The sequence below is a fragment of the Strongylocentrotus purpuratus genome, unplaced genomic scaffold (genome assembly GCF_000002235.5).
Source record: "Strongylocentrotus purpuratus isolate Spur 01 unplaced genomic scaffold, Spur_5.0 spur5_scaffold_2, whole genome shotgun sequence".
In the NCBI taxonomy this organism is placed as follows: domain Eukaryota; kingdom Metazoa; phylum Echinodermata; class Echinoidea; order Camarodonta; family Strongylocentrotidae; genus Strongylocentrotus; species Strongylocentrotus purpuratus.
The window spans coordinates 25,161,497-25,174,535 of record NW_022145605.1 but is presented as its reverse complement, the minus strand read 5'-3'; the positions used below and the strand labels follow the sequence as shown (position 1 = coordinate 25,174,535).

General features: G+C 37.1%; 1 protein-coding gene and 1 long non-coding RNA gene across 3 annotated transcripts in view; one reads left to right on the top strand and one right to left on the bottom strand.

Moving 5' to 3' along the window:
• LOC585114 (ATPase MORC2A) overlaps positions 1–8,762 on the bottom strand; it is a 42,750-nt gene extending 33,988 nt beyond the window's left edge. Inside the window, exons 1-4 of one of the 2 annotated variants that reach the window (XM_030992060.1) lie at positions 8,553–8,633; positions 7,752–7,927; positions 5,303–5,356; positions 3,719–3,753 (exon numbers count right to left, since the gene is read on the bottom strand). In XM_030992060.1, coding sequence (XP_030847920.1) covers positions 3,719–3,753; positions 5,303–5,356; positions 7,752–7,819 — 157 coding nt within the window. In that variant the 5' untranslated portion in view covers positions 7,820–7,927; positions 8,553–8,633. Of the gene's footprint in view, positions 1–3,718; positions 3,754–5,302; positions 5,357–7,751; positions 7,928–8,552 lie in introns of both variants that reach the window. The other variant, XM_030992059.1, reaches the window with a different exon arrangement.
• Positions 8,763–9,030: 268 nt separating this feature from the next.
• On the top strand, positions 9,031–11,826 carry LOC115926776. Its single transcript, XR_004065260.1, has 2 exons — positions 9,031–9,113; positions 10,889–11,826. It is a non-coding gene; the product is annotated as an uncharacterized LOC115926776 (long non-coding RNA).
• The last annotated feature ends 1,213 nt before the right edge of the window (positions 11,827–13,039 follow it).

Here is a 13,039-nt window from a genome sequence, read left to right as displayed (position 1 = left end):
ATCCAAAAGATATTTGATATCACTATGAATATGACAGACAATGAAAGCGGACAAAATATACAGTTCCTTAGGTAGACAAAGGAACATCCCTTCACTGCTATTATGTAAAAATGTGTAGAACAGGTGTCACATGCATATTCACCTGTTCTACACATCTTACATAATAGCAGTCAAGGGATGTTCCTTTGTCTACCTGAGGAACTGTATATTTTGTCCGCTTTCATTGTCTGTCAGACCTTCATTTCTAGAATTTGGTGGAGCTCTATTAATCCCACTCCTTGTTTTGCCAAGGAGCTCAAATTGAGCTCCTCAAATAACTCTCCTGGAAAGAGTGAGGAGCTCAATTTGAAAATTGATGTTGATGAGCAAATGAATAGACACACAAACCTCCTGACACACTCTCAGCAGTAGGAGCAAATTTGAAGAAATTGCCTTTTTAATTGTTGTATAACCAAAGAAATAAGAAGAAGTTGCGTAACGTGCGTTCCCGAAACCAAAATCGTACCTCGCACACACACACTCTCACCATACCACGAATGGTCCGTCGTGGGAGGCGAGCGGGCTGGAGTTTTTCAACGAGACCAATACAGTTTCGGAGTTTTGCAGCGCGCAATTTTACCGGGACTCGAAAGGTTCGTCGTGGGAAGCTGGCCGGCTAGCTTTCTGCCGAAACAACGCTAGGTCGGCTGCTGGCAAAAAGAGAGCAGCTACGATCGAGAATATCGTAGGTGTTCTTAACTTATCAATAAGATAATTCTAAATTCTATTTAAGATGAAATAATAAACTAGAACTACAAACAAACCTCGACAGATCTCTAATGACTATTTGAATGCTTGTTTATTTCTCCATTTGACGATTTGTTGTCTTGATCCTTCGATACATTTGTACATATATGCGTGCGCCAGCGCCACAGCAGCATCTAGCGATCGCATGATCTGAACGTACGTACGTAAACAAAGGGGCGCATTTTCACGGAAACACATGTGCCTTATTAAAGCACTAAATACGTAGCTAGTAGAGAGCTCCTGCGCGGCAAACTGTTTGTGATTCCGAATCACGAACAGTTTGCCGCGTGAGCTCTCTACGTATTTAGTGCTTTTATAAGGCGCAAGTGTTTCCGTGAAAATGCGCCCTTTACGAATCATTCGTGTATTTTTTCTGTTCTAATAATTTATGGGCACATTTTCACAGCAAACCTTGCGCCTTGCCGTCTAGTTTTAGATGATTATGGGCGCAATTGGTGGTTTTATGAGCGCAAATTTGCGCCCTGCGCCCGCTTAATCGAAGGCTTGGCGATGTAAGTGGTTGACATTTGTGACGAAGTTATAGTGTTCTTGAATATTTAGTAGGACATGCATTGTTTCGGAGAATGACTGACAAGTTGCTAGAAGCTTAAAATGGCGATTTGTTGACAATTTTGCCGGTGCGATCGGCCACAAACATGCACCCTAACTGTTAAACGGGATTTTTAACTGAAGGAAAACATTGAAACCAAGGAGCGCTGTAAACAACTCTCCTGATTATTTTTTAGGAGCGCTGTAGGAGCGCCGGCGCGATCGCGCTCCTTAGAAATGAAGGTGTGGTCTGTCATGTTCATAGTGTATAGCGCCTTTTCCTTGCAGTTACAAAGAGATGAATACTGGATATGCGCTCATGAAAGTATGTAACATTATTCATTTATGCACCAACGGTACATTCTATGATACGCAGGTGGAAGTATTCTTTTCAAGAGGTCAAACAAAAGGTATTCATGAAGCACATCTAGGACTTTGGTAGTTATTATTCTAAAATGCTCAAAGTGGAACTTCTACATGTGTAAAAGATCTGTGGATATTTGTGGTCATTAGTACCATGTGCTATCTGTAAACTCCCTTTTGTGTCATTTATCAATTATAATTATGATTAAGTTATGATAAAACCTCGATAATTCTCGGTTTCGTTTTTTCTGGAACGCACTGTATATTGCGCTTTTGCTAATTTTCTCGAAATCCGAGCAGATCATAATATATATATAATATTAATATATATATATATATTAATATTATTACCTTATAATGTCATGCCTCTTTCCTTCGCGCATTTTCTTACTTGCTACCTTCTAATGTTTTTTTTTGTGACAAAAGTTTAAATATTCGTGTCCTCCCCTTTTGCGCTTTGGTATGTTTTATAAAGATAGGATTCGCATATATTTAGGCATAACAATCCTTAAAATTAAATAAATCACAAAGACCTAAGGGTGGACATTTGTAAAACAATTACATGTTATATGGAGGATCATTATTTATTGTGTCCAGCTCAGAGTTCGGGAAAATATATAAAAACACAATAAATGATGATCATCCAAACAAGAATTGTTTTATAAATTAGTTTATATAGAAGAAAGTAGTTTTGCTCGCAGTTCGAGAAAATACACAAAACACAAGAAATTTAATCCTCCGACCTCCGTACACAAAGAAATAGTTTTAATCATGTTTGCCCTTAGGTATAAATTAACAAAGTATCGAGTTCTTTAAAGGCCCACTGCACTACTTGTAGCTACTTGCGCCCTCTATATAACAAACCATGCCTAATCGGTGACCATTGGTCCCCCATGATCCTCTTTTTCTTATGTTAACTGAGAGCTGAGTTGATGAGATAACCACCTGTCCAGTGACCTTGCAGGGCAGTCTAATCCCTCCTGTGAACTATGGCAGATACGCTTTAAAGAGTACTGTATAGAATTTGATACATTCTTGTCAGGAGTACAGAGGTGTACTGAAAATCGGCGTTTGTTGCAAACGTGCTTTGAGGGGGTTTGATTACACATTGCGGTCTCGTTCGAATTTTGCGAGTTCAGTGCTTTTTCTCTGGATTTTGATCTATTCTGGGAAACTAATCGACTTAGCGACTAAAAAACTTTTAAAAAAATCAACTACTTATACAGAGGATTAACACACGTAAGTCTAAGAAGAAAAATCGGAACTTTCATTGTCAAATCAAGAGGTTGACTGTAAATAGATTAAGAGCACAAAATTGAGTAAATGGCACAATGTGCGTCACAAATTCACGATGTTAGAGGTCTCACTATTATACAGTGCGTCCTAGAGAAAACGAAACCGAGAATTGTCGATGTTTTATCATAACTTTATCACAATTATAATTAATAAATGACACATATTTGTAAAGCTTAGATCCTCCTCTTATGATGCATATTTCAAAACAATTTGAAGAGAGGAAACCAAAAAGTCATTTGGCAGGCGGTATCTGAATTTCAAAGAGAAAATCATATTTCTAGAAAGTTCATTTTCTGTCCTCTCATGACACCTCAATTTAGGAAAAATGAGCGAGGAATTACAAAGTTCTGTTTGTTTAAAGTAATGCTTGCATTTTTATTAAATACGAATTCATTTTCACTGGCTGTCTGCTGTAGCAACAAATAGAACTGACAAAAGACTCAACTCAGTTTCATTGACGATCAGCCATGCATCAAGTCTTTCGTCCTCTTTGCGTGCATTAAAGAGGAGGATGTAAGCTTTACAAATGTGTGTCGTTTATTAACTATAATTGTGATTTAGTTGAATAGCCTATGATCATACATCGATAACTCTCGGTTTCGTTTTTTTCTGGGACGCACTGTATATATAATTTAAAAACTTCATAATTTATTGTTTATGTCTGTTAAGGCGTCTGGGATCAAAATACTGCCATTTTCCTCACGACGTTTGTTATATTATTTACCTGTGTATACATCCATACGACTTGCCTCTGCATCCCTGAGAGAAAGAAAGAAAACAAAAAATACTGCATGTGAAAATTCGCGAGACAAAGTGAATTTTTTTTGCGACATTATCTACAAGCCAAGAACTGGGGCCATGTATAAAAAGAAATACACTGCAGAGATTGTTTGATTGTCGGCTTTTATCTATCCTTAGAGCAGAAAGATGACAGGAAAGACGAAGAAACATTTCAGGAAATACACTGCCTTTGAATATTTCAGGAAATATATGTCTTTGATTTTCGATATTGTTTGCACCGAGGGAGTATTGTATGAATAGTTGTGACTTGACCAAACTCGAACATTAACTTGCCTGTTAACCCCCTAGCACAATTACCCCCCGAAAAAAAAGAAGATTGTATTATAAAAACCAAAGGCCTATTATCAGGATGGACTTCCCCTTTAACAGGAGGGGGGGGGGGGGGGTAATTTTTCCGGGGGAGTGAATGCCCAGGGGGTAATTGAGTAAGAATTACATTTAAACCTTGTTCAGATATGCAGCAACACCCCCGCAATAAAAATGTATTATTTGAAAATTCTGCTGTTTATACATAATCATGGGCAATTTTGGAAGGTGAATAAAATAGCCTCCGTGGTACAAATCATCTTTTGTGCCGCCTAGCGTCAATTTTTTTTTTGTACTATCATTCAAATTCTTACAAAGTTACCATGCATCATTACATCACGAGAACAGCCTGCGCAGCTTAGCAATTTCAAAAACACTATCCTTGCGAGAATTGTGTTACGATGGCAAGGTTCACCAACACCCTTTTCTTATTTTCCAGCGCTTCGTGGATGGTTCCATGACATTTGCTCCGGCGACAATTGCTCCGCTGTAAATTTCATACACTAATCGAATGGCTAACTTCAACCCTGGATTCAACACTATACCCTACCCTAAACCTAACCCTAAACCTAACATAAAACCCTATTGAAACCCTAACCCTAACCCTACATCTTAGACGAAATAAAGCCCGGAGCAATTGTCGCAGGAGCAAATGTCGTGTCACCTCGTGGGTTATCGCAAGACTCAGGAAGGCTCTATAAGTGGGCTCTTGTTGGATGCCATCTGAGCAAAAGCCGAAATATCGAGTGGGAGCGGGGGGGGGGGGGGGGCATATCCATTCATTCCCAAAAAGCGTAAATTAAAGGCCCTCTATATAGAAAAACAATGCCTAATCGCTGACCATTGGTCCCCCATGGTCCTCTTTTTCTTATGTTAATTGAGAGCCGAGTTGATGAGATAGCTACCTGTCAGTGACCTTCCTGGGTGGTCTAATCCCTCCTAGCCAAACTAGTACAGATGGCCTTTAATTAAACCTAACGCGTCCTCGCATCGTGTTACCATGATTGCCGCGCAATATCTGATCACTAATAAACCGCTGGAAGGACTTGCCGCTTCATATCTGAACGTGCTCGTATATACACATCGATCGTTACACATCAAGTAATTCCCTCCTTTTCTTTGGGCCAAATCATCTGCATTCATGGACATTTGTTTGGTATACATACATAGTTACATACGACAGTCATCATTCAACTTTTACCTGGCATTGTCAAGAAGTTCAGCGAGCGCTCCGAATAGAAACTCGTGCGTTGTTCTGAAAAGAAAAGAGTCCATGAAAATCTAATTGAAATTTTACGTTAGTGTCCTTAAAGTGTCAAATTCAAGGTATCTGTTCATTTTAACTTTCTTATAAGCCTTCTTATACATGTACATGTATATGTTTCCAATATCTTCCAAGGCAAGTTAGGGAAACGACATACCAAATAACGAAAGTAACATTTCTTCATGTAAATGCTGTACAATAGGTACACATTTTTTAGTACAAGGCCTATCTACATGGGCCTCAGAACTAGAGGGCTGTTGGGGTTGAAGCGCCAGCAACTTGTTCAGTAAATTCCATATTTTGTTTAATTTGGCTGTAGGATGCTCTAGATTTCATAGTTTCCGTATTCCAAAATCCAGTTTGATTACATGTACATGTCTATCATACAGTTGACCGCTCTCTTATTTATTATCCAAGATATGATATCAAAGTTTTTATGAAATGCAGAGCTGCAGAAGAAAAAATAGGGCACTATAAACAAATATTTTAAAAAAATAATTATACATATGTACTTTCATATTCAATAAAAGCGTTATACTGTAGATGACAAAAAGATATAAATAGCGGTTCTGTATTAGTATAGGCTTTGCATTTGAAGGTATCATGATGCCTATTCAGGATAACTATTTTCAAACGAATCTAAAATCCATATAATCGAGAAGAAAAAAATTAAAGGAAATTTGACAAACTCATGCAAATAAAGTTTGCAAGCCATGGTTTAACTTTAACTGAATCATCTGGTGATGGATAATAATGTCAAAGCTTACCATCTAAAACCAAGGTATTACTGGAAACAGTGGAAAGCAATGCCACCTTGGTGTAAATTCGGTTTGGAATATCACAGCCGGTCTGTAGTCCATTGATAGATTTTTTTTCAAGTGGAGACTGAACTTAGGTTTCCTGTTTTTTTAACGCCCGGTAGTTGTCAAACGTTTACCTGGACCTAGAACGCATTTGACTCATATATATTTACAGTTTGAAGCATGCATGTACAAGAACTTCTCTATCAATAATGACAGTCAAGTAGCTTACCAGGTATCAACTTTACTTCGTAGGGAAAGATTTCATTGAAGATACTTTAAAAGCATGTCGGTGGTTGGTTAACATTACATCCAAGCCATAGTCATCAAAATCAGAAATGGAACAAGAGGATCAGATCACAGTATTCGGTGGTTTACATAAGCCGCAAAACCCAATACATGAAAATCAGTATGCTAAGCCTATACAAATGAATCACATACCCAAAACAGTAGGCGAAGTGAACAAATCGCGATTTAGCTCTGGTAATTATAAGATCTCTAGTAGAATAAAAATAAAAACTTTCACTGAGAAAATCACCGCCCTCACCATCAGAGGGCGGCATGCCACTGGGAAAGCTTCGTCGGTGACGGCAAGCCATCTTTTCTCCTCTTTTGCACTGATGACTGATCAATGCCTGAACCGAACAGAAGTACATATACTGGAATTTGAGAAGGATAACTTACCCTGTTACATTTCCAATGAGTAATGAATAATGCCAATAATGATTGGTGCAGTATCTAAGTAGATACCCAAATATACTTTAGTACATAATATATTCACATGTACTACCATCTTGGCCTGTTTTGTACGTGGTTGTTTCTCAAATGTGTAGTTCTAAGAAAACATTCCACGTGAATAATCAAAACAGATTACCCTAGTCTATACTTCACTCTCTTTTATCAATTCAAGTTGTCAATTCAAAGCCCTTACCACGCATATTTTTATGCTTAAATCTACATAAATGCAAATGTTGATTAAAAAATCTGCTGTTGTAGTCTGAAGTAGGAATTGCTTTTAAAAATAAAGTTGAGTTCTGGTCATGCGATTTGCATTGTGAAAGAAACGGTGTGGAGTGGAATCAATCAGAAAAGGTTGATCATGTAGCATATAGTATTGGTGTGTATTGCATGGTTCTGGAGTCATCAAAATGACAAGAAATTTGGCCCAGTCTTGGTAAAGTAATAACAAGCAATGTACACATTAAGATGTTTATGGGACTACACAAACATGTGGCATAAAAATCGAGCCTCAATTTAAGCTGTCACTTGTCATGTTTAGAATATGGAGGCAACTGAAGAGCCATGCTTTTTAGGGAATAAATTTTCTCTGATGTTCTTTCACACTTGCATAATAATAATGATAACGCTCGCAAAATATTGTTCACCTCTCCCCAGAACTCAACTTTCTCTTTAACTTCTAAATCATAGGCCAATATCTAGCCGACTGCACTCAATCCGTCTTGAAAAGCTTGATGCAAAAAAAGAGTAGATCTTCAAATAAATAAGGTCTCTAACTGCAAAATCAGAGTCCGAATGGTTGAAAAGAAAGAAATAAAGGCTAAACATCCTGATATAGAGACACTCACGAGTTCGTGTGTAGATACTCGAATGTCAAGCCAGCACGACTCAGAGAGTTATACGTTGCAGTTGCCATCGTCAGTTCCTTCTGACAGTAGGCCTATGTTGAATATTATCTTTCACCAATCCTTTACTCTGATTGGTTTCTCACTTGTCTCGCATCGGCCTCCTGGTTTGGGCAGATCTGGATGTAGAGATAAGTAGACACGCATGTAAAGAACTTGTAAGGAGTCGAGTGGGTTAAGAACTAACTGATGCACTGGAATGTCGTGATGTCTGTAAGGCGAGCAATTTCCAATGAATTAAAGCGTTGGATTAAAGTCTAACGACTTTTGTAGCTAAAAACCATTAGGGGTATCTGGCACAATGACATATGCCACTATCTGGCATAATTCCGAGACGTTGTAGCCATGCTATATATAGATAGATTAAGAACTACACCAGACCAGTCACCAAGTTGGTTGTCCGCCCCTGTTGTCCGCCTACAGGCTAATCTAGCCCTAATTGATTCATGAAGAACTCTTTCCATTCGCAATCAACGTGGTGTGTGATCATAGGAGCTCATTTTATTGCCCGAGTTCTCTCGTTGCCTGAAGATTTCTGCCACAAGCGATACAAAAAAGTAATGATCCTTTAAAAATTGGTGAACCAGCTGTCTGAGATGTCAAAGATGTATTGGATACCGTACGTGTTGCAGAATAAGTACATGAGCATAATGCGTGCCAAGTGAATGCGAAGTGCGAAATCGATCCACACGTGGCGAAATCAGTTAGAATGCTACGTGAAGGGCTAGTAAGTAGCTACCGTACCGTTCTGTAATTTTCTCCTCGTGAGCAGTATAAGACAAAGAGATAATTACGTTGCTACCTAGCTGACCCAGAGCGTGTTCAAATATAGAAGTTTTTGCACCGTCTACTGTGTGTATAACTCCAACTTTCAACATGGCGTCAGGAAAGGTTAAGACAACGGGTCATCATCCATGAATCCCATCCTTGCTGTACTACACGCCGACATTTTTAAAGGGTTGAGAGAAAAAAAATCGTACGCGCGCGCTGCACGCAATGCACCTATTTGATGTTCTTACGCTAGAGAAAAAGAAAGATCGTAGTGACCAATATAATATCTTAAACGAACCAACATAATAATCCTTCTAATATTCAAATGAATAATTGTTTCATTTTTCATAACCAAACAAAAAATTCAACGTACGTACCGTTATGTCACATATCGGAACATTTGTTTTGTCTTTGTGTTTCTAATTTCTAATTCTAAAGCGCGCAATGATTTGGCGTCCCATAATATCAGTGCAGTGTTTTCCCTTGCAAGATTCCAAGAAACATCAGACATAACCTTCATGTTCATCTAGTTTGGTACGTATGAAGATACATTTAAACATTGTTCCAGTAACAAACATAGATCAGGGATTCTAGAGAATGTACTCAACATGTCTTCTGTACAAATTGTAAAAAGGAATTATTTTCCTGGGCTATAAACTATCACGACGCAATCCATGTAGTCGTGAGATTCTACAGTGTCTGGGCGGACATACAGGTTAAGTACGTACCGGTAATACGTGTGATTGCATGCATAGACTGCGTGAGCGGTGCATTGTGAATGAGAGGGTCGACCGGTGTCGATCCATTAAAATGATCAGGCTGGCGCTGCATAATATGCGCCTTGAATGAGTTATTGTTCATGTTTAATAGGTCTACTGTGAAAGCAGCGAAAATGTAAGTGCACAGCAGTACAACACTGCAGGTAAAATTACTGAGGACTTAAAAATTCAAGGCAATTCCAAATCCAGTTGGAAACGTAACTTGAGCAGTGGAAAATAATCACTTGACTAATTATAAACCTGTCAACTAAAACTTGTTAGATCTACTTTGTAATATTATAAGGCTACTAGCCTTACACTCCGCCGTCTGCATAGGCAAACGATTCAAACAGCGGGTCACATCTTTTCAAAATGTAAAGAAGTAGTTAATTACAATTTTGACTTACAAATGTTTTTTGACTCCTCTTGGCATACGTTCATTCAACCATTTGAAATAATAATTTGAAGAAGTTTTTGTCGGGGAAAAAGGGTGATTCATTGTTCTATATTAATACCTACTTCATCCCGTGTTGTATATCGTTGATTCAACATAGCGAAGAAAAAATATGCATGCGGGTGCTGCGCATGTCTACTTTCTCTTCGCCATGTTAAATTGATGTGAATTGCATGTCTGATTTTATCATTTTAAATGGATAAGAATATCTGGTTTTCAATTTCAGAATGTTATGCGGTTTGAAATAATCTACTGTAACTTCCTTTTCACTCTATCAATTATTTCAAAATACATGTAGGCCTACTTGGTTCATTAGTCCACCATACACTTTACCATTGGCTTATGCATGAAATTTCCACAACATTTTAGTACTACAAGTACAAGCATGGGCAGTGGCCTAGGAGTATTTATGGGAATAAAACAGTTTAGGAAATTATAATTTAATGCTAGAGCATACAATATTTCAGCTCTGAAATGCTATATTTGTAATGGAAACACCTCTCACTTGTTGCTCAGAGGTTTCATAGTGTGTTTACAAGACCTATGGAGAAGCAACAGGATTTTCTTTACTTTCACTACTCCTACTATGAAATTCTCAAATTGTTGTTTCAAGGGGGAGGACATTTTATTTTTTTTTAATATGAAAAGACTTCGTCCCTCGGTATTGCAGTGTTGAAACAACAAAAAAATGTCTATTTCATGTACATTTGTATATCATGCTCAAACTCAAACTTGTGATTAAACCGATAAAAAGTGGTATAAAAATAAAAATCAAATGAAAATTAGCTCTGATCCGACTGCCCCTCACAAAAATGAAATCCTGGTTAGGGGGTGTGCGGTACGTTTCTCCGTCCCCAGGCCCCACATACTCTCTTGGTGCTCATGTAAATAATACTGAATTGCTTTATTGATTGTTTAAACAAAATTATTCATCATTTCCTCTTATTATTAAACACAGTTCAAATTTATGTCCGTCATGACTGTAACATCTAACGGTACATGTACCAGTATTTATATATTACTTAATGTTTTGTTTGACTCCTGCAACCTCCTATATACTATTTATAATGTTCTTTATTTTTCCCCTTCTATTACAGTGATGTGACTGCAACGGGACTACCCCCAGAAAGTTGTGACCTAGTTATGCTAGTGTATCCTGCAAAGTTATCCCAGATTCATCAGCATTAATTGGAAAATGTTGCATATAGTTACGGCTATACATAATATAGTGTACAAGTAATGACAAAGTATAACTCATAGAGTGAATGCTTGATGATACAATAAACGTAATAAGCCACTTCAGAGATACAAATTAATGTCCCCCAAATATCCACAGATCTTTTACACATGGAAACGTCCCACCTTGTGCATTTTAGAAAATCAATGCCAAAGTGTGGACGTGCTTCATGATATCTTTTGTTTGCCGTCTTGAAAAGAATACTTCCACCTGTGCAGCATAGAGTGTTTCACCGATGCATAAGTAAATATCTTTTTGAACGTGTATCCAGCAATCTCCTCCATGGGTTTTACAGTTTTTTTTTGCAAACGGCCCATATCTACCCATGCACAGATAGTATCTCTGATGTGGCTTATTGTTGTACATTTCAACACCACATTATGAGGAAAACCTACATGTACATAAGGACCTACTGGTGTTTTTAACTTGTAGGTTGTAGACAATACTACAAGAGCTGTTATCCTTGAAATCAGCTGTAGAAAAAAAAATGCTTACTGTATATTTTATATACATGTACTGGTATTATAACATACAGCGTGTCTGTTATAAAGTGCTTTCATCTATAATACTAAAAAAAATCACCCAAAACACAAAGTCTGTGAACACTGGGATGTTTCAGATTATAAGTAATGATGATGTAACTTTCTAAGTACAATTTGTTCGAATAATCCGAATGTGCAATACAATGTAATAGTGTTCAATGCATTTACAACTCTCTACTGAGGTATCCTGTTATGAACTACTTTAAAATCTTCATATTGGCATCCATTAAATTAGAATTGTCAGTTTGAATACTCACTAGCACATCTCACCGACCTCATATTTCATTTCCTAGCTATCCTACGTTTGTCTTTGTATGTTTTTGTTTTCATATTACTTTGTTTATATTTTAATGGATTTAAAGTAAGTTGATTGGGTTAAAGAAGAAAGAGACTATCATCAGGATAACAGACAAATTGACAGTTGGCATGTAACAAGATAATTTAAGTGGAGAGGCTACTCTCTGCATTTATGACTCCCAAAGAATACTGGATACCACATGAACATATTTTTCGTTCTTTAAAAGAATAAGTATGTATATATCACCCAAGCAAAATAAATCATTCATTTTGAAATATTTAACCATTATATTCTATTACATACAAATCCTTTTTGTAATTATATAAATTGTGACAGTTTATTATTTTGTGAATTTTTGTTTGTACCTTCCCAGGATGACCATCTAGCTGAGGACTTAATTTGTCCCACTCGAATTTAGAAGTGAAGCATGCCCCATTGTATTTTCATTATAGTGTATTTTATTATTTTATCATTAGATATTACAAATCACAAATCTGATAATAATTGAGTGCTTTATTAATGAAATGGAATTTAATGGTATTTGTTTATGTTCAAGGGAGCAGATTTACTGAGCAATACGATTTTTCATTCATGAATAGATGTACTAAAACTTTGCCTTTTAGAGCACCCCCGTTATTCTTGTATTTACTGCATTTTGTTTTGTGTATTATCTCAAAGTAATACATGTGAATGAAATTACATGTACATCTGTTTAATTTATTGATTATTTGAGTCCCTGGTGTTCAGATTATTAGATTGCCAAAAAATGCCAAGGTTATCGTAGTAGTAAGATAAATTGTAAATATGCAGTGTACAAGCACAATACCTGACGAGAAAAACATCTGGCATTTGAGCCACACCCTGCAAGAATTTTGAATAGTTTGCCATCGAGTTGAAATTGATTTTTAAACTTTCTGTAGAGTTTTGTTGTTGTAGTGATGTAATAAATCAAGTACTGTGGTCTAGTGTGGTATAGCAGTAATTGATTATTGCTGGTACAAAGTCGTTGTGTTCTTGAATGGGCCTTCTCCAAACCTTGGGGATACCTCTACTATGTAGCAACCTTAGATCTGCTCAATAATTGCCAAACATAACAACGTGTAATGCATTGTTGCTTCATTCTGAATTGACAAATTATATCATAGGAGTATTAAGAACAGAATTCATGTAC